Source organism: Rhinoraja longicauda, chromosome 22, assembly GCF_053455715.1.
Source record: "Rhinoraja longicauda isolate Sanriku21f chromosome 22, sRhiLon1.1, whole genome shotgun sequence".
NCBI lineage: Eukaryota > Metazoa > Chordata > Chondrichthyes > Rajiformes > Arhynchobatidae > Rhinoraja > Rhinoraja longicauda.
In genome coordinates this window covers 1473633-1498883 of record NC_135974.1, presented here as the reverse complement: position 1 = coordinate 1498883, position 25251 = coordinate 1473633, and the positions used below count along the sequence as shown (strand labels likewise).

At 44.0% G+C, this 25251-nt stretch overlaps 1 protein-coding gene across 1 annotated transcript in view; it reads left to right on the top strand.

Annotated features, from left to right (window-relative positions):
- The window catches only part of ahcy (adenosylhomocysteinase), a 39694-nt gene that overhangs the window by 5724 nt on the left and 8719 nt on the right, over window positions 1-25251 (top strand). Inside the window, exons 2-7 of the mRNA XM_078418608.1 lie at window positions 4507-4697; window positions 14700-14775; window positions 15911-16063; window positions 18438-18550; window positions 21739-21946; window positions 25003-25090. Of these exons, the coding sequence (XP_078274734.1) occupies window positions 4507-4697; window positions 14700-14775; window positions 15911-16063; window positions 18438-18550; window positions 21739-21946; window positions 25003-25090 (829 nt within the window). The remainder of the gene's footprint in view (window positions 1-4506; window positions 4698-14699; window positions 14776-15910; window positions 16064-18437; window positions 18551-21738; window positions 21947-25002; window positions 25091-25251) is intronic.

Sequence of the window (25251 nt, the reverse complement as noted above, 5' to 3'; positions counted from 1 at the left end):
GTGAATGTCTTCTGGAGATTTCTCTAGTCTCTTCCCAGAGTTTGAGCCTTCTGGACGATGCACTGCGGTCCAGGGGATGGACAGAAGAGAGGAAACTTCCGCGTGATTTCAAACGCTGAGGTAGCAAAGGGTGGTCATGCAGGGGGTGTCTTTCATCCTCATAGTCTGAGGTGTTCTTTTTGACTGGCTACAGCTCTTCTGACTCCAGGAGGTGCAATGCCAGAGAGTAAGTAGATGTCAGTCTTGGTAGGTTTCATGCATCCACTAATGCAGCGACAGCTTGTGTTTAGCACAGGATCAATCTTCCTTGCATGAAGCATCCAGCATCCCTGACTCACTGGACCCACATCAATTTGCAAACAGAGCAAATAGATCCACAGAGGACGCCATCTCTCTGGCTCTTCACACTGTCCTGACTCACCTAGAGAGACAGGGCACGTACGTGAGGATGCTATTCATAGACTATAGCTCCGCCTTCAACACGGTCATCCCCTCCAAGCTCATCACCAAACTCCACCAGCTAGGCCTCAGCTCGTCATTATGTGACTGGATCCTGGACTTCCTGCTGGAACGACCGCAGGCAGTGAGAATGGGCCCGCACCTGTCCTCCACTATCACCCTGAGTACCGGCACACCACAGGGCTGTGTTCTGAGCCCCATGCTCTACTCCCTCTTCACACACGACTGTGTTCCTGCATTCGACACCAACACCATTGTCAAGTTTGCAGATGACACAACGGTGATCGGGCTGATCACCAACGGGGATGAAACAAACTATAGAGCGGAGGTGCAGAACCTGGCGGACTGGTGCTCGGATAACAACCTGTCCCTAAATACCACCAAGACCAAGGAGCTGATCATCAACTTCCGTAGGTCACATAACGGGGAATATGCCCCGATCTCTATCAACGGGGACAGTGTGGAGAGAGTGTCCAGCTTCAAGTTTCTGGGCACTCACATTTCGGAGGACCTAACATGGTCCAATAACACTGCTGCGCTGGTCAAGAAGGCACAACAAAGACTGTTCTACTTAAGAACACTGAAAAAGTCTGGTCTACCCCAACAGCTGCTGACGACCTTCTACCGCTGCACCATAGAGAGCATCCTAACGCATGGCATCCCTGTGTGGTACCTCAGCTGCACGGAGGCAGAAAGGAAAGCTCTACAGCGGGTAGTCCATAGAGCTCAGAGGGCCATCGGAACACAGCTACCAGACTTGGAGGGCATCTACAACACACGATGCCTCAGAAAAGCCACCAGCATCCACAAAGACTCTTCACACCCCTGCAACAGTCTGTTCGAACTCCTTCCATCGGGCAGACGATACAAGGCCTTCTACACCCGCACCTCCAGACTCAGGAACAGCTTCATCCCCAGGGCCATAGCTGCTATGAACCGGTCCTGCTGAGCCGGATGGCCACAACGCATAGATCAACTTGCACTTTACCCTGTCCAAAACTGTTACAACTGTTTCATTTCGTTGGGTTGCTGCTGTCTAAATTACCTAAATTATTGGATCGTATGGGAGGCGCATTCCCAATCTCGTTGTACCCCTGGGTACAATGACAATAAAGATATATTGTATTGTATTGTATGAGCTGGTTTTAGAATTTGCTCCCCATTTTAAGGTACTCGGCTTGCTAAGAAGAGCATTTCTGGAACTGACTCTTCCTTTAAGCTTAGTGATGTGTGCTTTGTAGATCAGAGATTGATCAAGAGTCACACAGAGATAGACTGGACTGTCACCGTGCTCTAATCTGACTCCATTCCATATGATCTTCAACCTTCAATTTGCATACTTGTTCTTCAAGTGAAAGGCGCAGACTTGGGTTTTAGATGGATTGGCTCTCGGGTGAATCTCTTTGTACAGGTTGATTAAAGCCTCACACAGAGTAGCTTCTGCCTCAAGGAAGTCAGCACTTTGGGTTGACACAGGTCATCTGCATAAATGAAACTCCTGGCATTGGGATGGATAGGCTGGTCGTTAACATATATTGAACAAGGTGGGTGCCAGGACACTTCCTTGAGGGGTGGCCTGTCTCCCTTTGAGATGTGATGTTACCTTAGGGTGACCTGTCTTAAACAACAGCATTTTGAAATTTGTTGGAGTGTTCATGCAGTTTTGGCCAATATTTATTTTTTCCCAGTCAAGAAAGATTATCATTTTTGTAAGTAAGCATTGCACTTTTTTAATTGCCGTAATAAGTAGAAGGGTTCCGACCCGAAACGTCCCCCTTTCCTTCCGTCCAGAGATGCTGCCTGTCCCGCCCGCTGAGTTACTCCAGCTCTTTGTGTCCATCTTCGGTTTAAACCAGCATCTGCAGTTTTCTTACAGAGTTCGGGTAGTACTTGACTAAAACAAATGAGGAAATCCTGAGATTTGTTCTTGTAACAATCTTACCGATAATCCAAGCCATGCGTGGGGCTGACTAATCTGTTTCAGCAACTGAGTTACTTTTCAAGACAGTATCAAATGGTGAATCAGCTCTGCATTAGTTTCTGTGCACGTTGAATGACGCATGACTAGTTAAAAGCTGCTGATGTATTTTTGCCCCCCCGTGTCAACAGGAACATTAAACAAACTTGGCTAACTTTGTTATCGGTGGCATTGCTTGCCTCCCTTTGCTTTCTCATGTTTGAAGTTCAATAACTTGCAGTTCAAAAAAGGTATTCAACAGAATTTGATCATGGTTATTGCGAAATCATTCTGACAAGGATAGTCACTCAATCATGCTGATGCCACAAGTCTATTACGTACGCGTGCAAGTAATTATTTTGACATTGTTAAATGCAGCAAATATTGGATACATTTGACAATCTTCGGGAGGGAGAAATGGTTGTTATATTATGATTGAAGTTCAAGAAACAAGTTTTATAATGATTGAAGTAGTTGAGGGCCATATAAAAAAACCTGTTATAAGGAAGAGGGATAATTGTGTTAAAGGATATTAAAGGGTCAAAAGTGTAGTTTTCGAGCAACATGCATAAAATGGAGGTCATTTGCTATGGTGCTGTTCCATAATGACATAATTGAATTCTGTATCATTTCACAAAGGCAGCTGCAGTGGTTCAACAAATAGTTCTCATCCACTGAAGCATTGGAAATGTTTTTTTAAATCTGGCCATTACCTAGCTAGCCCAGCATTTATTGCCCTTTAATCATCATCAAGATGGTGGTGTACTAAAGGGACCTTCTGGATCATGCCAGAGTGCATTTAGGGGTAAACGTTGCTGTGACCAGTAAGGACAGCAGATTGGATCCTCCTGAACAGTTGTACTGAACTGCATGTGCATTGTAAAATGTAGCACTGTCACAATTTACTATGGTAAGGTAGGTACCAATGGTTGAGTGCAAAGTGCTGTGTTTGAGGTATAAGGGATGTAAATAACTACAACCAGAAGGGACCAGTATGCTGGCACAGAGATTTGCATATGTTCAAAGTTTAAACTAGTACGTCTGAAGGTGGGACCTTAAGCAATAGTGAGGCAGATCTGAGGATTGATGCAAATATCTAGGCAGGTCAGACAGCTGCGAGAATGTGGTTATAATAGTAGGGATTTTAATTTTACATAACTGCCATGGTGTATGGATTAGGTTGGGTTGGAATTTAAATTTGATCAAGGCAATTTTCTCAATCAACATATAGAAGGCACTACTGGGGAAGGAGAAAAATAACTCTTGAGAAGTAAGGCAAGGCAGGTGACTGAGGTTCGTGGTGGAGCTGCTTGGGGCAAGTGACCATAATTCTATTAAAATAGTTGTGGAAAAGGACAGGGCTGGTCCACAAGTTAAAATCCTAAAATGCAGTAGGCAATTTAGTTGGTTTTAGGCATGAACTTTCAGAAGCTGTAGACAAGACACTGCGGATGCTGGTTTACAAAAAAGTGCTAGAGTTACTTCTATCGAGCAGCATCTCTGGAAAACATGGATAGGGAATGTTTCATGTCGGGACCCTTCTTAAGACTCGAATAATTTTCCGAGCTTTATTGGAGATTATTTGCAGGAAGTGGTCCATTGGATCCTTTGCTGACCTGAGTACTCTGACATCTTTAACCTCTTTCTACCCTGTTCTGACATTCCCACCTCCTTTAAGACAATCATCTTTGTTCCAAAAAAAGATGATAGCATGCCTTAATGACTCCTGTCTAGTGGCTTTGACATGTATGATCATGAAGTGCCTAGAGAGATTGCTCATGGTACACATTGTCTACTCCCATGACATCCTTGATCCACTGTAGCTTGCCTTCATCGCCAGTCTTTAAACATAGTTTCGTTAGTTATTTGAGGGTGGTCGGGAATAATTTGTTCAAGTCACATCTTAAGCTACTGGAAATGATGGTGCCCGTGTTCTTGTCATGTCTGGTTACAGGAGCCTTCTGTGGGGTGGCAGCTATTTGTAGGTTCATGGTTTTGATGCTTCTCCTGAGCTGCTTTGAATGTATTTTTACCGAGTGAGACAATGTCATTTTGTTGATTTTTCTGAATCTTGTTTCTCTGCATTAAAGCTGACATTAGTTTGGCTGAATGGGGTCGGAAAGCAATTGAGATTGCCGAGAATGAGATGCCTGGCCTGATGAAGATGAGGAAGATGTATCAAGATTCAAAACCACTCAAAGGGGCTCGAATCTCAGGCTGTCTTCACATGACCGTTCAAACTGCTGTGTTGATTGAAACTCTCACAGCACTTGGGGCAGAGGTAATGTTGGTGTAAATCATAATCTAGTAGCAACGTCTTCTTTCGGTTGAATTTTCCTGGACTGTACAGCATAAGACCAAGTCTTTGAACAGATGAGGTTTGGCATACTAGAACATAGAACAGTAAAGTAAAGGAACGGATTGATTGGCCCATGGTGTCTGTGCCAACCAAGATGTTTGTGCCAATCAAATTTGAACTGCACATTTCCCTGAACATAGTACATAGAACATAGAACAGACCAGCACAGGAAATGGGTCTTTTGGCCCACAATGTTAGTGCAGAACATGGTGCCTAGTTAAATTGACAGTATCTATCCACGCTATTCTTTGCACTTCCATGTGCCTATACACAAACCTCTTGTATGCCACTATTGTATCTGACTCAAGTATTGTATCTGGCAATTTGTTCCAAGCCCCCAGCACTGCGTTTAAAAATAAATACTTGCTCCTCACATCTCCATTAAACGTTCCCCTCTTACTTTGTTACTCTTGCCCTCTAGTGTTGGAGGGAAACGGTTCTGACTGCCCAATCTATGTCTCATAATTTTATACGCTTCCTAATAATAATCATACTTTATTAGCCAAGTATGTTTTGCAACATACGAGGAATGTCATTTGCCATACAGTCTATATTCCTCTATTCCCTGACTATTCATGTCTAAATGACTCTTAAACTGCTGTGGTATCTGCTTCCACCACTTCCCCTGATAGCATGTTGCAGACATTTCCAGCCTGCATAAAGGGCTCTATCTTCCCTATTTGTGTCTCATAATTTCACGCTTCTATCAAATTGTTCTTCATCTTCTAAAGGCTCCACAATTTGAGAATAGTAATTGAAAAAAAATCACATATGGTTAAAGTGCACCTTGTCAGATTTTATTAAAGGCCATTTTTATTCAAGGTAGACACAAAATGCTGGAGTAACTCAACGGGCCAGTCAGCATCTCTGGAGATAAGGAATGGGTGACGTTTTGGGTCAAGACTTCTTCAGACTGATGTAAGAGGATGGGGTGAGACAAAGATAGGATGTAGTAGGAGACAGGAAGACTGGTGGGAGAACTGGGAAGGGGAAGGGGATAGATAGGGACTATCTGAAGTTAGAGAAGTCAATGTTGGTACCACTGGGATGTAAACTACCTAAGTGAAATATGAGGTGCTGTTCCTCCAATTTTTTTTAATACTTTTTGGTTTCATTGTGTTTATACAGTGTTTATAACTGTATAAACACTGTATAAGTGTGTTTATACATAGTACCCCCCATTTCAGAGCACCATAATGTTTGGAACACATGGCTTCACGGGCGTTTGTAATTGCTCAGGTGTGTTTAATTGCCTCCTTAATGCTGGTATAAGAGAGCTCTCAGCACCTAGTCTTTCCTCCAGACTTTCCATCACCTTTGGAAACTTTTATTGCTGTTTATCAACAAGAGGACCAAAGTTGTTCCAATGAAAATCAAAGAAGCCATTATGAGACCGAGAAACAAGAATAAAACTGTTAGAGACATCAGCCAAACCTTAGGCTTACCAAAATCAACTGTTTGGAACATCATTAAGAAGAACGAGAGCACTGGGACTGGCAAGCCAAGGAAGACCTCCACAGATGATGACAGAATAATTATCTCTATAATAAAGAAAAATCCCCAAACACCTGTCCGAAAGATCAGAAACACTCTTCAGGAGTCACGTGTGGATTTGTCAATGACCACTGCCCGCAGAAGACTTCATGTACAGAAATACAGAGGCTACACTGCAAGATGCAAACCACTGGTTAGCCACAAAAATAGGATGGCCAGGTTACAGTTTGCCAAGAAGTACTTAACTCCTCCAAGATGGCCGCGCCGTTGTGTTTGGCTGCCTGTCGTCGCTCACCTAGAGATCCTAGTGTTCTGCGAGCCACTTTGGTCTACGAACGCCGAACCCTCCTGTTGACCCGACCCTCCATCATCGACTTCTTCAGTCCAGGTCCCGGACAAAGTTTCTTCCAGCGATCGCTCCTCGATCAACTCCCGGTAGATGTGCGGGCCCAGCCTTGCATCCACCGTCGTACGAACCGCGCTAGGAGGTGGAGTAAACGCGCGGGAACATTTGAAACGTTAAAAAACCTCGCCCGCGCTCATCCAACAGCGGCCTACCTCGCCCAGCGCTGCGAAGTCAGACCTGGTCGACCTTACCGCTCCATCCACTGGTGCTCCCTCGAGCTCAGGTATGCCGCTCTTCGACCGATCATCCCGGTCCCTGGACTGCCGGCCCACGGGCTCCCAGCAAGGCCATCTGTGAGGCGCAGCGGCGTGGTCTCCCTGAACCTCCGCCTGCTGGCGTGGGAGCCGCTACCAGACCGAAGCTTACCTGCTGGCCCTGATCAACGCAAGATCCTTACCGAACAAGACCTTCATCCTCAACGACTTCTTCACCACCCGTGGATTGGACTTCTTACTTGTCACATAATCCTGGCTTAACCCTGGTGAGCTTGCTCCACTTGTGGAACTCTGTCCTGATGACTAACTTTTTCACCTCGCCTAGGCTCTCCGGACGCGGTGGGGGCTTAGCCACTGTGTTTAAGAAGCATTTCAACTGCCGCCTCCTGAACGCTGATCATTTCTCCAGTTTCGAGGTGCAACTAATTAAAGTAGGCCTAGCGTATCCCCTCTTAATTGTTCTTGTGTATCGCCCACCAAAAATGCATAAGGACTTCATCACCCAATTTGCTGATCTGATTTCTAGCATTTTGCCCAAATTTGACCGGGTCATGATTCTTGTTGACTTTAACATTCATGTTTGCTGTCCCACTAAGCCTCTTGTGAGTGAATTTATGCACCTGGTTGAGTCCTTCAATCTGACTCTTCACACCACGGGACCCACTCACAAGTTAGGCCATACTCTCGACCTAGTGTTATCGTCCGGATTCCCAATCTACAACATTGAAACTACTGAGGCTTGTCTATCGGACCACAGCGCTATCATTTTTGACGCATCTCTGCCTTTATCTCCCGCAAAATCTCATCTCCCTGTTCGTTACTCCCGCGACATAAATTCATTGACTGCCAGTAAATTTTCCGAGGCTCTCACAGCTGCCCCCAACATCTCACTATTGAGGCTTCTCCCCCCCATCTCAGCACTGAGGATCTCACCTCTTTATTTAATATCCTGGATTCTATCGCTCCCCTTAAAATGAAAAAGCCTAAGCCCAAAGGTCGGCCTTGGCTCAATGACACCACCAAAGCCCTAAGAAGGGAGTGCAGAAAATCAGGATGGAGGTGGAAATGTGACAAGCTTCAAATTTCCTTCGAAATTCTGAGAAACAATCTTCTCAAATACCAGGAAGCAGTAAAGTCTGCTAGAGCACAATACTTCTCCGACCTTATCTCCAAAAACTCTCATAACTCCAAGGTCCTATTTAGCACAATTACCTCTGTCATATGTCCCGCCCCCAGTACCAGCTTAGTTGGGTCCCCTGCTAAGTGCGAAGAATTAGCTAAATTTTTCACCAGCAAAGTTGAGAACATTAGAATGAACATTTCCCCTCCCACCCGTGACCTAGCTGTCTCACTAGTCTGTTCATCTAAATTGGACTGTTTCCAACCCGTCACTCTATCCTCCCTTGCAAAGCTTGTCTCCGCTATGAAACCTGCAACTTGCCCCCTTGATCCTGCCCCCACTGCCCTTCTGAAGGATGTCATTGCAATAGCCGGTCCCAGCATCCTCTCTATTATCAACAGTTCTCTGGCCACTGGTACTGTTCCAACCTGTTTCAAGCACGCGGTGGTCCAGCCCCTACTGAAAAAACCTAACCTAGACCCCACCTTGCCTAGCAACTACAGATCCATTTCCAAACTGCCATTCCTGTCAAAAGTCCTTGAAAAGGCAATTCTAAACCAATTAGTGCCCTACCTACACCAAAACACCATCCTGGAAAGTTTCCAGTCAGGTTTCAAAGCCCACCACAGCACAGAGTCTGCCTTGTTGAAAGTACACAACGACCTGCTTCTCGCCATCGACACCGGCGACTGCAATCCTGCTCCTTCTCGACCTCAGCACAGCGTTCGATACAGTGGACCACACCATCCTTATTGACCGTCTCCGGTACGCGGTTGGCATTGATGGCACTGCCCTGAGCTGGTTCGTTTCCTACCTCAAAGATGGGAGTTTCGCCATCAACATAGGCAGTTATTCCTCTTCTCCAGCTAGCCTCTCCTGCGGAGTTCCACAAGGCTCCATCCTAGGCCCCATTCTCTTCTCTCTATACATGCTCCCCCTGGGCCAAATCATTCAAAGGCACGGCATTTCTTTCCACTGCTATGCCGATGACACTCAGCTTTACCTCCCCTGAACCCCAACAACCAGTCAAATTTAAACAGCCTCTTACACTGCCTTGAGGACATAAAATGTTGGATGGCACAGAACTTCCTCCAATTAAACGAGAGCAAGTCTGAGGTCATCCTATTCGCCCCCCCCCCCCCCCCCCCCGACTCCATCAAATCGATAACAGGCAGTCTTGGAAGCCTATCCTGCCTAGTCAAACCGCATGTCAAAAACCTCGGCGTTATATTTGACTCTGCATTAAAATTTGACAAGCAAGTCAACGCTGTGGTAAAAGCCAGCTTCTTCCAACTTCGTACCATAGCTAAAATCAAACCTTTCCTCCAATTCGACGACACTGAAAAAATCATTCACGCTTTCATTTCCTCCCGCCTGGACTACTGCAACTCCCTATACACTGGGATCAGCCAATCTTCCCTGTCCCGCCTGCAACTGGTCCAAAACGCCGCAGCGAGACTCCTGACGGGTACCCGTAAAAGGGACCACATCACGACGATTCTGGCCTCTCTCCACTGGCTCCCTGTACGGTACAGAATCAACTTCAAGCTCCTCCTATTCACGTATAAAGCCCTAAATGGACATTCCCCCCCCCTCCCCCCCTACATCAAAAATCTTCTAACTCACCTCTCTAACTCCAGGTCCCTCAGGTCGGCCGAATTGGGGCTACTCACTATCCCGCGGTCTAGGCTTAAGCTCAGGGGTGACCGCGCTTTTGCGGTTGCAGCTCCTAGACTGTGGAACAGCATCCCTCTCCCCATCAGAACTGCCCCCTCCATCGACTCCTTTAAGTCCAGGCTCAAAACCTATTTCTACTCCCTAGCATTTGAGGCTCATTGAGGAGGCGCTGTGAACTGTTTTGTATGTGCTGTTATGTTTGTGTGCTACTGTATGTTTCATTTTTTCCTTAGTACCTAATCAGATGTACAGCACTTTGGTCAACGTGGGTTGTTTTTAAATGTGCTATACAAATAAAATTGACTTGACTTAAAAAAGCAACCACAGTTCTGGAAAAAGGCCTTGTGGACAGATGTGATGAAGATTAACTTATATCAGAGTGATGGCAAGACAAAGTATGGAGGAGAGAAGGAACTGCCCAAGATCCAAAGCATACCACCTCATCTGTGAAACACGGTGGTGGGGGTGTTATGGCCTGGATATAGCTGCTGAAGGTACTGGCTCACTTATCTTCCTTGATGATACAACTGCTGATGGTAGTAGCATAATGAATTCTGAAGTGTATAGACACATCCTATCTGCTCAAGTTCAAACAAATGCCTCAAAAATCATTGGCCAGTGGTTCATTCTACAGCAAGACAATGATCCCAAACTAAAGCAACGAAGGAGTTTTTCAAAGCTAAAAAATGGCAATTCTTGAGTGGTCAAGTCAATCACCCTATCTGACCCCAATTGAGCATGCCTTTTATATGCTGAAGAGAAAACTGAAGGGGACTAGCCCTCAAAACAAGCATAAGCTAAAGATGGCTGCAATACAGGCCTGGCAGAGCATCACCAGAGAAGACACCCAGCAACTAATGATGTCCATGAATCGAAGACTTCAAGCAGTCATTGCATGCAAAGGATATGCAACAAAATACTAAACATGATTACTTTCATTTACATGACATTGCTATGTCCCAAACATTATGGTGCCCTGAAATGAGGACTATGTATAAACACTGCTGTAATTTCCACACGGTGAAACCAAAATGTATAAAAATGACCTTTAATAAAATCTGACAATGTGCACTTTAACTACATGTGATTTTTTTTCTATCACAAATCTCAAATTGTGGAGTACAGAGGCAAATAAATAAATGATGGGTCTTTGTCCCAAATATTGTGGAGCGCACTGTAGTTATACAGCACAAAAATGGGCTTTTTTTCCACAACCAGTCTATGCTGACTAATTTGCCTATCTGAACTCGTCTTATTTGCTTGCATTTGGCCTATATTCCTCTAATATTTTCCTGCCTGTGTAGCTATCCAAATATTTTTTGTGTTGTAATTGTACCTACTTCTGCCACTTCCTCTGGCAGCTCATTCTACGCAGCCACAGCCCTTGGTGGAAAACATTGCCCATTGAAACCCCTTTCAATCTTTTCCCTTTCTCTTTAAACTTATTTCCTCTAGTTGTGGACTCTGGGAAATGGGAAACCAATCCTGCAATGAAGACTGAACATTCACTGTCATGATTTTTCATGTCCCTCATGATTTTCATAAACCCCCAAGGTCATCCCTCAGCGTCCTGTGCTCCAAGGAAAACTTTACCACTGTCCATTCTTCCCTTATAATTTGAGCACCCTAATCTCAGTAATATCTATCTTTTCTGCATTCTTTCCTGTTTAATGACATCCTTCCTGTAGCAGAGCAACCGTAAATTTCCATGATACTCCACAGTGTGGTCTCACTAATGTCTTATACGATATAATATGATGTTCCAACTCTTGTCTTCCATGCTCTGGCCAGTGAAAGCAGGAGTGTCAGGTGCTTTCTTCGCTGCTCTGTATACGTGTGTTGCCACTTTAATGGAATGAAATGCTTGTGTGCTGAATTTGTGTGGAGGGTGGACACTGGGTTGGGCATGTGGTGGATGGAAATAATGTGAGGTCAAAGTTCAATCCAGATCAATTTTGATCATTTGAGAAAATGAACTGCAGATACCGGAAATCTGAAACAAAAAATGCATGAAGTACTCAGCAGATGAGGCTGCATTTGTGGGAGGACAAATCAGCCAACGCATCAGGTTAGAGACCCTTAATCAAAACTAAAAAAAGCTTGGAAAGCTGCAGAGATGGGGGAGGGGGAGGCGATGTCTATCCTGGTGTAAAACTGAGATGACATGAGGATAAACTAAACAAACTTCAAGAACAGTCCCAACCTGAAATGTCACCTGTCCATTCCCTCCACAGATACTGCCTGACCTGCTTTGTGTTTTGAACAGTATTATCTGGTCAATAAGTGAGTGGGAGCAGTTAGAGGCTGAGAACACAAGAATGTGGCAGCTGCAAAATGCAGAGCTGGAGAGCAAGCCCAGTAGATCATGCTAGGTATGTCCTCCACTCCAAGAGAGAAAAGGAAGTATAAACAATGAGCAGATATCACACATGGATGATAGACAAAGTGCTGGTGTAACTCAGCAGGCCAGGCAGCAACTCTGGAGAATAGGAATAGGTGATGTTTCGGGTCGAGACCTTTCTTGGATGACTAATACAGACCTGAATCAAGTTACCTGAAATTGTAGAATTTAACATTGAGACTGTAACATGCCCAAGGAGATGATGAGTGCCATTCCACTAACCTGCACTGGGCCTCTGACACTGCAAGAAGCCACAGAATAGAGTGGATGAAGAATTTAAGTCCCAATGTTGGGTGAGTCCAGATCCAGGGGCCACAGTCTTAGAATAAAGGGGAGGCCATTTAAAACTGAGATGAGAAGGGACTTTTTCACCCAGAGTTGTGAATTTGTGGAATTCTCCGTCCCAGAGGGCAGTGGAGGCCAAATCACTGGATGGATTTAAGAGAGAGTTAGATAGAGCTCTAGGGGCTAGTGGAATCAAGGGCTATGGGGAGAAGGCAGGCACGGATTATCAATTGTGGATGATCAGCCATGATCACAATGAATGGCGGTGCTGGCTCGAAGGGCCGAATGGCCTCCTCCTGCACCTAATTTCTATGTTTCAGACAGCAGGTAGCTCAGGGTTTGTCCTGAGGGCTGAAAGCAGGTATTCCACAAAGCAATCACCTGATCTGTATTTAGTTTCTCCAATGTAGAGAAGATCATTTAAGTATTATAGATTACTGATACTTTGAGTTGCCTGATTCGGTGGAGACAGTTATCGGAACGAGTGTTGCTGTTGAAAATAATGCATTTAATTTTCCTACTGTTTAGCTAGTGGATTTTACTCGGCATTTGGAGTAACGAGGCAAGGAAATGGTTGAGAGGTGAGAGCAGTCAAATCACTGGTAATTAAATTTGTGAAGATAGCTGAAAGTTTAGCACATAATAATTCTGGAGGTGGTGAAAGGGTATGTTGCTAGAGGTCCTGACTAATCAACTATTGCAAAACTGGACTGTAGTGTGAGAATAGAGAGCGGATGAGAGAAACATGGAACTGCAGATGCTGGTTGACAACGTCAAAGCAATGGAGTAACTCGATGGGTCAGGCAGCCTCTCTGGAGAACATGGATAGATGATGTTTCAGTTCGGGATGCCCCTTCGCACAGGAGATTGATGTTAACATTGTGGGGGTGGTGGAGAGGAGCATTGTCAATGGCTGATGGAAGGCTGCTTGATCAATTGGAGCATGACTTGCCTTTATACAGAACTTGAAGTGGGGTTGGAGATAAGGTTGAAATTAGCGAGGAATTTCCAGCAGGAATCAAGAAGATGGATTGGGGTGCATGGTTCTGTGGAGAAAGCAAGAAATTGTAAGGCTACGTTTACCCTGTGCTATTTGTTGTTGAACAGCAATGCCTTTCTTGTTTGCTGCCCTGTTTGTTGAGGTTAACTGCACAAATGTACATAGCACATAGGTTTGTGCCATAGTCCATAATCCACCTGTGGACGCAGATTTTATGAGCTGGCAGCTGTCCAGAGCTGCTCGTTGCTCTTGATTGGGAAAAAATCTGCTTCCCAATAGACCTCGAGTAAAAGTGTAGGAAGAGTCTTAAATTAGCAAAGAAAAAATGGGTCGCAATATATCACTGGTTGATGGGATTATGCTAATTGTTTGATAGGATTATGGTAAATCCATGCTTTCTAGTATGACATTTTGACCCTGGGGTATGGGTGGAGAAGAATCGTGACAGTCTATTCTAACTATGGCTCAATTTTGTACGCTGCACGTCTCCATTCACACCCTATCCACTTGTTATTACCACCAGGGAATTATGGACGCTCCTCAAAATCCCTCTGCAAATGAGTGTTCCCAAGGGTCCTGACATTCAGTACATGTGTTCCTCTTGCACTTAATCTTCCTAACGCCAACACTTCTGGATTAAAGTCCATCTACCACTCCTCTGCCCACATTTTAACTGGTCTATATCCTTATCTGCAATTCCAATTTTCATGTGATCTGTAAATTCACTGACCTTTTACATCCAAGTCTTATACCCCATCAAGAGGTCCCAACATGGATCCTTACAGACCTCCAGTTAAAAAAATGCCTCCCCGTGCTGCCCTCCATCTTCTATGACCAAGCCGATTTTGTATGCAATTTAACAAATCATGCATCTTGTTTGGCTTAATCGCCTATCAGGAACCTTACCAAATGATTTACTGAAGTTATGCCAACTGCCTCCACTGCCCTTCCCACTTCAATTATCTTTGTCACTTCCTCAACAAATTCATTGTGTCTAAGATATGCCCCTCTTTCCCACCTCCACATACAGCCATGCTGCCATTTGCTAATGTCCATGCTTGTTCAAATAAAATAATATATTGTCCCCAAGAATCTTCAATAATTTCCCTACCATTGCCTTAAGGCACACTGGCTGACAATGTCTCAGAATTGAAATATATATTCTTAGTTTTCTGTGATCTATTCGAGATTTGGAGTGCTACAGTTCTAATGAGTACGTGACTCCTGCTTCACGTCTGATGTAGAATTGATTACTCTGTGTAATGTGCTGTAACTGGGAGGTTAAAGTCCATATTATCTTTGTAACAGGCTTTGATCTCATTTCAGGTTCAATGGTCCAGCTGCAATATATTCTCAACTCAGGATCATGCAGCTGCTGCAATTGCCAAGACTGGAGTTCCCGGTTAGTATAACTATTTCATCTCAAATGCCGACTAATGATCACAGTTCTCAATTTTTTGAGAACTATTTGTTTTCAGTTTGGGGAATTAATCTGCACTTGGCTCAATTAAACTTTAGCTAATTTATCCATAGAATATATCATTATTATACAGTACTATGGCTCAAACAGGCATTTGGCCCAACCTGCCCATGCGAACCAATATGTCCCATCTATGTTTGTCCCACCTGCCCAGGTTTGGCCCATTATCTCTCACAGCCCTTGCTAAACATTTACCTGTCCAAATGGCTTTTAAATGTCATTAAATTGTCACCTGCCTTGACTTAGAATATATCTTAGTATTGAATGCTCTGAGGAATAAAGTCTGTAGCTCTGCCCCTCAAGTCCTGGCACTTCCAAATAAATATTCTCTAAAATCTTTCCAGCGTAATGATATCCTTCCTATAGTAAGGTGTCCAAACTGAACACAATACTCCAGATGTGTACTCACCAATGTCTTGTACAACTATAACAGAACATTTTATTTCTGTAAATATCCGGACTGATGGGAACCAATGTACCAAAAGCTGCCTTTACCACCCTATCTAGCTGTGACAGCACTTTTGGGGTAGCATGCACCTATACTCGATCTTTCTGCACTACAACACTTCCCAGGCCCCTACCATTCACTGAAAGTCCTGTCCTTGTTTAACTTCCCTCTCATTCCTCGGCCCTCTAGCCAAACTGTTATTTTATATTCACACAAGGATTAGAGGTTGCCTGTGCAAGCCTGCATCCCGTAAATGAATAAAAAAACAATGGAAGTAGTCAGCTCGAGCTGTTGTTGAAATAGATATCCTGTACAGTACAAATCTCCCAATTGTTTCCATAAATGTAAACAATTTTGGTTGCCACTTTGTTGCTTTGCAAATGTCCTCACATGTAGCTTACTTTCAGCACATTGATGTAATTGATTTGTATCAAATGGCACAAGTTGTAGTGTGAAATCTGCCTTGCCTTTTTGCCTTGTATTGGCGATTGGGCCATTCTGAAATGCAGCATAAGGTGAACAATTAATTTATATTTAGTACTTTAAAAGTAAGTCAGAACTGAGCTTTTGCTGGGGCTGTACTTCATGTCACCTTTTTCCTTTTTGCAGTGTATGCTTGGAAGGGGGAGACAGATGAAGAATACATTTGGTGCATTGAGCAGACACTGTACTTCCGTGATGGAAAAGCCCTCAATATGATTTTGGATGATGGTGGCGATCTTACAAATCTAGTCCACGTTAAACATCCTAAACTTCTACAAGGTGAAAAGCCTCTGCTATTGTTTTGCTCAAGATCTTGCCAGATTAGTAGTCGTGTGTTATGATGTACATTTTTTTACATGATTTTAGCAAAGGAGGCAATGAATATGTCCTGTTGTCGGCTTGTGTCTCAAATGGAAAAGATCTTGAGCTAGATGAAAACTTTCGAGGGCAATTGTATTTGTTTATTGTGCTGACAATTTTGATTTCAACCTAAGGTTAGGTGAGTGGGCAAATGCATGGCAGATGCAGTATAATGTGGATAAATGTGAGGTTATCCGCTTTGGTGGCAAGAACAGGAAAGCAGACTATTATCTGAATGGTGGCCGATTAGGAAAAGGGGAGAAGTAACGAGGCCTGGGTGTCGTGGTACACCAGTCATTGAAAGTAGGCATGCAGGTGCAGCAGGCAGTGAAGAAAGCGAATGGTATGTTGGCATTCATCGCGAGGGGATTTGAGTATAGGAACAGGGAGGTTCTGCTGCAGTTGTACAGGGCATTGGTGAGACCACACCTGGAGTATTGCGTACAGTTTTGGTCTCCTAATCTGAGGAAAGACATTCTTGCCATAGAGGGAGAACAGAGAAGGTTCACCAGATTGATTCCTGGGATGGCAGGACTTTCATATGAAGAAAGACTGGATAGACTCGGCTTGTACTCGCTGGAATTTAGAAGGGGATCTTATAGAAACTTACAAAATTCTTAAGGGGTTGGACAGGCTGGATGCAGGAAGATTGTTCCAGATGTTGGGGAGGTCCAGAACAAGGGGTCACAGTTTAAGGATAAGGGGGAAGTCTTTTAGGGCTGAGATGAGAACTTTTTTTTTCACACAGAGTGGTGAATCTGTGGAATTCTCTGCCACAGAAGTTAGTTGAGGCCAGTTCATTGGCTATATTTAAGAGGGAGTTAGATGTGGCCCTTGTGGCTAAAGGGATCAGGGGGTATGGTGAGAAGGCAGGTACAGGATACCGAGTTGGATGATCAGCCATGATCATATTGAATGGCGGTGCAGGCTCGAAGGGTCGAATGGCCTACTCCTGCACCTATTTTCTATGTTTCTAACTGCCAAATACTATTTTATACAACGATCAGCCAAAAGATTATGACCAACGGCAGGCAAAGTGAATAACATTGATTATCTTATTACAATGGCACCTGTCAAGGGGTGGGATATATTAGGCAGCACGTGAACAGTCAGTTCTTGAAGTTGATGTGTTTGATGCAGAAGAAATGGGCAGGAGTAAAGACCTGAGCAACTTTGACAAGGTCCAAATTGTTATGGCCAGAAGACTTGGTCAGAGAATCTCTGAAACGGCAAGGCTTGTGGGGTGCTCCCGGTCAGCAGTGGTGAGTACCTACCGACAGTGGTCCGAGGAGGGACAAACCACAAACCGACTGGTGACTTGAGCGCCCAAGGCTCATCGATACGCGAGGGCAACGAAGGCTATCTCGTTTGGTCTGAACTGACAGAAGGTCGACTGTGGCACAAGTCACAGAAAATGTTAATGGTGGTCATGGGAGGAATGTGTCACAATACACAGTGCATCGCACCCTGCTGCATATGGGGCTGCACACGGAGGACCAACAGCTTATTAGACATGTGGTCATAATCTTTTGGCTCATCCGGTCATAATGTTTTGGCTGATCGGTGTATAACTTTTACTCAAATGGGACCACTTTAGAAAAGATCGTTATTGTAATTCAATCCAGATGGTTCTGAAGAAACGGAATCTGTAGATCATGCTTAAGAAATAGAAGAATGGAGAAGATAACTGCACCACTGGTTGTTAACCAGTGCTGTTATTATTGCAGTTTTGGAGAATCATGTACACAAAATAGTGATGGCAGGACTCTGAGGGATTTAGCTAATATTAATAGGATTAGGATACCAATTGTTATGGGCCCTGTTAGTATTTTCATGACCTAATAACTCTTTAGAATGCAAATGCTGATTGGTGTCCTTGATATATCAGAGTAAAATGTTTCAAGTACCAGATTATGAAGAGGGCGGAACTGCAGTGCAGGCACAATTTGTTATCCTTTGGTTATTCTTGGAATTATTGATAACATTATGAAAGTTTGAGCCACGATAGTCTAATTGGTACTGTTAACAGGTTTTTCACATTTGCGAGGTCAGTTGATTTAATTTATTGAAGTGCTGGTGGCCATTTCCTTGAATACTGATGGGTTTAAGATCACAATAATTAAAATGTAGCATGTTATCTTGTAGATGCAGATAGCTACTCTTTATTCCTGAGTTTGTTTTTTTGTGATTAAACAAGCCTCTTCTGCCTAATTGTTCCTCGTGACTTTCATTTTTATTTGACCACGATGTGCTTAAGTGAGAGTGGGATAATTGTTGCCTATTGATCCTGCAGGAATCAAAGGAATCTCAGAAGAGACGACAACTGGAGTCCACAATCTCTGGAAGATGCATAAGAATAAGACACTCAAAGTTCCTTGCATTAATGTGAACGACTCTGTCACTAAGGTAACATTCTAAGAAACTTCTCGGTGCATTGTTCACTTAACGCAATCCACTCCATGCTTTGCAAACCAAGGCAATATTCCCATCAGGGATTCTTGTAAATACAGGTCCACCACTGAATACAGCTACTCCAGCAGGCTTGTTCCATATATCTACCAAAAAAAGTTGTCCCTCTGGTTCCTATTAAATTTTCCCCTCCTCACCTTAAACATCTGTCTTCTGGTTTTTGATTCCCCAGCTCTGGGCATTTACCCTATCTATTTCTCTCATGATCTTGTACACCTAAGATCACCCGTCATCCTCCTTTTCGGTCCAACCTTCCCCTGCAGCTCAGGCCTTGAGTCCTGGCAACATCCTTGTAAATCTTCTCTACCCTTTCTAGTTTAACATCTTTCCTGTAACAGGGTGACCAAAACTGAACACAATATTCTAAATGTGGCCTCACCAATGTCTTGTACAACTATAACAGAACCTCTCACCTATGTGTAGGAGAAACTGAAGATGGGCACGAAAAGCTGGAGTAACTCAGCGGGTCACACAACATCTCTGGAGAAAAGGAAGAGGGTGACATATCAAGTCGAGACTCTTCTGTCTGAAACATTACCTATTCCTTTTACCTATTTTACTGATCCACTGAGTTACTCCAGCTTTTTGTCTGCCTCCCAACCTATATACTCGATATTTGGTCGAAGGCCAATGTGCCATTAGCCTCCTTGGCCACCCTTTCTACCTGTGACACCTCATTCAAGGAACTAAGTACCTGCACTCTTAGATCCCTCTGCTCTACAACACTTCCCAGAACCCTTCCATTCACTGTAGATCCTGCTTTAGTTCGACTTTCCAAAATGCAAAACGTTACACTTCTCTGTATTAAAGTCCATCAACCATTCCTCAGCCGAACTGATCAAGATCCTGCTGCAATTTTTGACAACCAACCTCGCTATCTACAATACCACCCACTTGGTGTCTTCTGCAAACCTACGAATCATGCCTTGTACGTTCTCATCCAAATCATTCATTATAGATGACAAACAGCAATGAGCCCAGCACCGAACCCTGAGGCACACTTCTAGTCACAGGCCCCCAGTCCAAAAAGCAGCCTTCCACCATCACCCTCTGCTTCCTTCCATGAAGTCAATTTATTCTTCGTTCAACTCGCTCTCCTTGGATCTCATGCAATCTAACCTTTAGTTTATTATTATGTCTACTGAGGTACAGTGAAAAGCTTATGTTGAATGCTAACCAGTCAGCGGAAAGACTGTACATGACTACAACCGAGCCATCCATAGTGTATAGATTCATATTAAAGGAAATGTTTCGTTCAAGATAAAGCCCGATTAAAGTTGGTCGGAGGGTTTCCAATGAGGTAGATAGTAGCTCAGAACTCCTCTCTGGTTGTTGATATGATGATTCAGTTGCCTGATAACTGGAAAGAAACTGTCCCTGATGCTGGAGGTGTTTGTTGTCACACTTCTTGTCTGATGGGAGAGGGGAGAAAAGGGAGTGATCGGGGTGAGACACGTCCTTGATTATGCTGGTGGCCTTGCCAAAGTGATGATGTGATACATCCCGATAAAGTGCAGTCCACCTTGCAGAACCTTGTCAAATGCCTTGATGACGTCCATATAGACACTGTCCACGGTTTTGCCCTCATCAGCCTTTTTGGTCAAATCTTCAAAGAAACCGAATCAAATTCATGAGATTATGCACAAAACTGCACTGACTATACCTCATCGGCTCGTGTCCATCTAAATGCATGTATATCTTATTCTTCAGAATGCTCTCTAACTTTCCGACCACAGATGTTAGACTATGGTTTCCAGGCTTTTCCTTGTGAACAGGCACATTTGCCACCCTTGAGTCTTCTGATACCTTGCCCAGATTTAATGATTGTAAGTCCCAACCTGGGCACCTGCAATTTCCTCTCTAGCTTCCCACATTTAGATGTTTCCTTCTGTCATAGACTTGAAAGTTGCAATCGGGCAAAGTTGTTTTGGAGCCTTTGCAAGATGCTTTAGATATCTGTTTTTGGCAGCAATCTGAATTTATAAATGTATTTTGGAGTGCTTGTTCAACACCCTGGTGAATCTTCTCTGCACCCTCTGAGTTCAAGTTTAAACAAGAATGGCATTTTACTTTTAGTGGTAGGTGCCTGGAAAGTGCAAACTGTGGAGGTGGTGACAGCAGATATAGCATTTAAATGGCATTTAGACACATTGCAATGGAATGGAGGGATCTGCACCACATGCAGGCAGATGAGCAGTTTAAATTAGCATCAAGTTCAGCGTAGACCTGGTGGGCTAAAGGGCCTGTTGCAGTGCTATTTTGTTACTGATGTGAGCTACAACCTTTGATTGTTTACCCTTCTGTTTTAGAATATTGTGCAGTGTTCAGACATTCCTGGTGCTAGGGAGGCATGCTGATGCTGCTTTCCCCATGGAGGCTAAACCCCACCCCTATAGTATCCACCACGGTATTCCTGTTTATAGCCCCAGTGGACTTTGCACTACCTGCAGAACAGTGACCACAGTTCTGCCATCACTTTTGTGCAGCTGATAATTCTGAAGCGATTAGCTCACTAAAGAGGCTATCCAGGACTTCAGAGTGGGTGCCTGATGTGCATTTCGGTCAGGTGGGCTGAAGCCGAGTCCTTTTTGTATACAAGGCTGTAGGAATACCATGTCCTTGATTTTCTACATCTTGTGGGATAATACCATGGTGCTGAATTCCTGCCTTGGGTTGGGTAAATGAATGGCACTAGAAGTTGACAAATCCCTGGCACTTAATTATCTGCCGGTTCAGTATTCTAAGAGGTGCATGAATTGGTTTTGGTTTTATAGCATTTTCTTGATTTTTGGAACAGCCATTGACAGATCACAAGCTTTTAATTGATCAAAGTGAACGAAAATAGGGAACAATGAGTTTGTTTCATCGGGGAAAATCACAGTGGTGGATAAGCATGTGCACTAAAGTGGTCATGTCCGTCATTTACAAGTATCTTGAGCTAATGATGCCCTAAGCTTGAGTGAAGTTAATTGGCAGCTGTGTTGTTTTTCGTTCTGCTTCTGCCTTTAAGCTTTCCATTGACGCTTGTTGATCTCTGCCTGGATTGACTCTGCAAAGTGGCCACCTTGATGAGGGTGAATTATTGGGTGTGGAATTGGTTCTCTTTCATCTCATTCTTTCTGCAGAGCAAATTTGACAATCTCTACGGTTGCAGAGAATCGCTTATTGATGGCATCAAGCGTGCCACTGACGTCATGATTGCTGGGAAGGTGGCAGTGGTGGCAGGATATGGTGATGTGGGCAAGGGCTGTGTGCAGGCTCTACGAAATTTTGGAGCAAGAGTTATTGTAACAGAAATCGACCCCATCAATGCTCTACAGGCTGCGATGGAAGGTAAGAGTGGATAAACACAGCGGCACAACTTTTAACCTATACTGATATAGAAGATAATAACTTCAAACAAATTCACCAGTTGAGCTCAATTGAGGTCTTTGGTAGGAAAGCACAAAATAACAAACAGACTAGGTCAGCCAGTCCCTTGTCTGCTCAACATTGCATTAACTCCCATGTTCTGCTGCCCCCTCTGCAGAAAAAAATTAAAATAGAAAAATTTAAGGAACAAAACAAAGTTTTAAAAAATGGGGCAGCACAGTGTCACAGCTAGGGTTTCTTCCTACAGTGCCAGAGACTTGTGTTTGGTCCTGTCCACGAATGCTGTCTGCGCCGAGTTTATCTGTGCTCTCTGTGACCACGTGGGTTTTTTCTGGGTGCTCTGATTTCCTCCCAAAGACATACAGGCTTGTAGGTTAATTTGTTTCTATAAATTGTCCCAAGTAGGTATGATAGTACGAGTGTATGGGTGATCGTTAGTTAGCACGGACTTGATGGGCTGAAGGGCCTGTTTCCTGTATCACTGAACTGATATCCCTTGATTTTTATGATGGATAAATACATTTTTAGCAATTGCATGAGTCTCCACATTCCTCCAGTAGAGAATTCCAAAGATTCATCCCTGGATCCCAGGGGCTCCCCTGCATATTTTATTTTAAGACTGACTCCTGATTCTAAGCACTCCAGTCAATGATGTTGCAATCAACTCTGAACCATAATAAGAGGAAGCCTACTAAACCTTGAAAGCAAACCTGCTGTTCTTGGATTTAGACTAATGACACTGAAATAATGGTGATGATTGTCAAGATGATGTGAAAATTGGAGAGCGACGTAAAGGCTTTTCCTGTGCTCATGTAGGGCAAATGGTTGAGATCATTTGCTGAGGTGTGAATAGAATTCTAAATGTGGTGCAATTTCAGTCACCATTCATGCCTCTGACCTTAAAGGTCATTGATGCCACAACTGAAGCAGCTGGACCCAGGATCGTCCTGAAGAAGTTTTGCTGTCACACCCTGGAGTTGTGATGATTCACTGAGGTCCAGGCTTAGAGGAGCTACTTTCAGATTAGCTCTGGCAAATTCACCGTCCTGTTTGGGTGCAACCTGTCCATCTTGTAAACGTCGCCTCTGCACCTGAAGAGATTCCAATGATCCAAAAACTAAACCCCCTGCACCATCTCCTCAGTCATGCATTCATCTGCACAGTTCTCCACTACATTGGCTAGATGCTGATGTTGTAAATATACTGCAGCTTGTCTGGAGCACATGCATCGTGTAATGATCCTGGATTGCTATAAGCACAGTGCTTAGCAGAGTTCTGCTAGTATGTATATTGAGTGAGAAAAGTTGTCAGAAGACTAATAACCCCTCAAGAGGGAGCAGGAATGTATCGTGTACTTTGGACTTCTGACTGAGCATAGGTGTGAAATCCTCAGCCTTTGAGCTTGATTGCAGGACCATTGTGTTGCTGAGAACAGGTATGTTCATAACACTTCTGCCCCTGTTGTGTTTAATATGCCACCACGCTTCTTGAGTATGACAAGACTGGAGAGTTGTCTAAGCTATAGGTTGGTCATTTGGTTCTGTGCTGGTTTTCAGCACAAATACCTGTTCTGCCTTCACCAGGTTTGCACTCGATTTATATTTATGGTGTTCCAGTATTGACCCTGGATTGGTCCCGTGGGGAGTGAGGATTTGCGGGACCATGAGATCAGATTAGGTGTACATTTGTTGCTGCTACTAATGCTTTGTGCCAACCTCGTTCTTAGCAGTTTGAGTTTATTCCAATTTTTTGCAATTATATTGCCATTTAAGGTTGTTTTTTTTAATTTAGAGATACAGCGCGGAAACAGGCCCTTTCGGCCCACCAGGTTTGTGCCAACCCGCGATCCCTGCACATTAACACTGTCCTATACCCACTAGGGACAATATTTTTTTTAAACAATTACCAAGCCAATTACCTGTACGTCTTTAGAGTGTGGGAGGAAACCGGATATCAGAGAAAACCCACGCAGGTCACGGGGAGAACGTACAAACTCCGTACAGACAGCACCCGTAGTCGGGATCGAACCCGGGTCTCCGGCGCTGCATTCGCTGTAAGGCAGTAACTCGATCGCTGCGCCACAGTGCTGCGATGTCCCTGAAGGAGGTTGCTTCTATCAATGTTAACTAGACTGATGCATCTATTACATTGGTAGATTGAGGATGATGTCAAATGAGTTCACCAAGAGGAAAAAAACTCCAAATTCTTGAAATCTGAAATGAAAATTATGCTCAAAGTACCCTGTAGACCCGACAGCAGTTGTGGAGAAAATTGATATTTTATATAGTTTACAGTGCGTTTCTCTTCAGGTGCTGCCTTGGTTGTGGTTTCTTTCCAGCAACTTGATACTTCCTTCTGGCTCGCTCGCTTCATCTAACAGCCGCTATGTCAGGGGAGTGCTGCACAGCCGTGCTTGCTGAGGGGCTCTACTGTTCCAGTAACGCCAACCTTGCTCTCATTATCAGTGATGAGAGCTACTCAGTGCAGTGACAGTGTCGCTGCTGGACAACGACTCCCACCCCACTGTCACTGCACTGAGTAGCTCCTTCAGTGACAGACTCCTTCACCCCAAGTGCGTGAAGGAGAGACATAGGAGGTCCTTCCTTCCCGCTGCTGTGCTTCTGCACAACCAGCACTGCTCCCAGCAGACGAGTCAACAAGAACAGCTAAGAACACACAGAAAACTGATGACAATTTATGTATCTTTTATTTATAGTGAATGATCTCTTGCTGTCCACTTTGCTGCTGTAACACTGTAAATTTCCCCAGAGTGGGACGAATAAAGGAATATATTATTAGGAATATATTATTTAAATTCCAACCTGACAGTTTAAACTCCCAGAGCCTTGGGTTGAGCACTGATCTCTGTCAAAGTCACTAATGTGGTAGCCCACAGCTTGTCCGTTGACATCACGTTCACCCCAGAATTACTAACTTAATGCCATGTCTTGCATAACATGTTCCTGGACTGATGTTTTAGCTTGAGTACAAGTGGTGAAACTCATTGTACTTTCTAGGTTATGAGGTGACAACAATGGATGAAGCAAGTAAAGAAGGAAATATCTTTGTGACAACAACAGGCTGCAAAGATATCATTGTGGGAAGGTAAGAAGTGGCTACCAATGCATTTGTTTTAATCTGCGCAGGTGTCTCAATGGCCTCTCAACTCGTAATGCTAATTTACTTTGAAGAATTGTTCAACAGTCCTGCATTTCTGTAATTTAGTGCAGGTTTCATGATTTTGAAGTACATTTCCAATTGTTTTC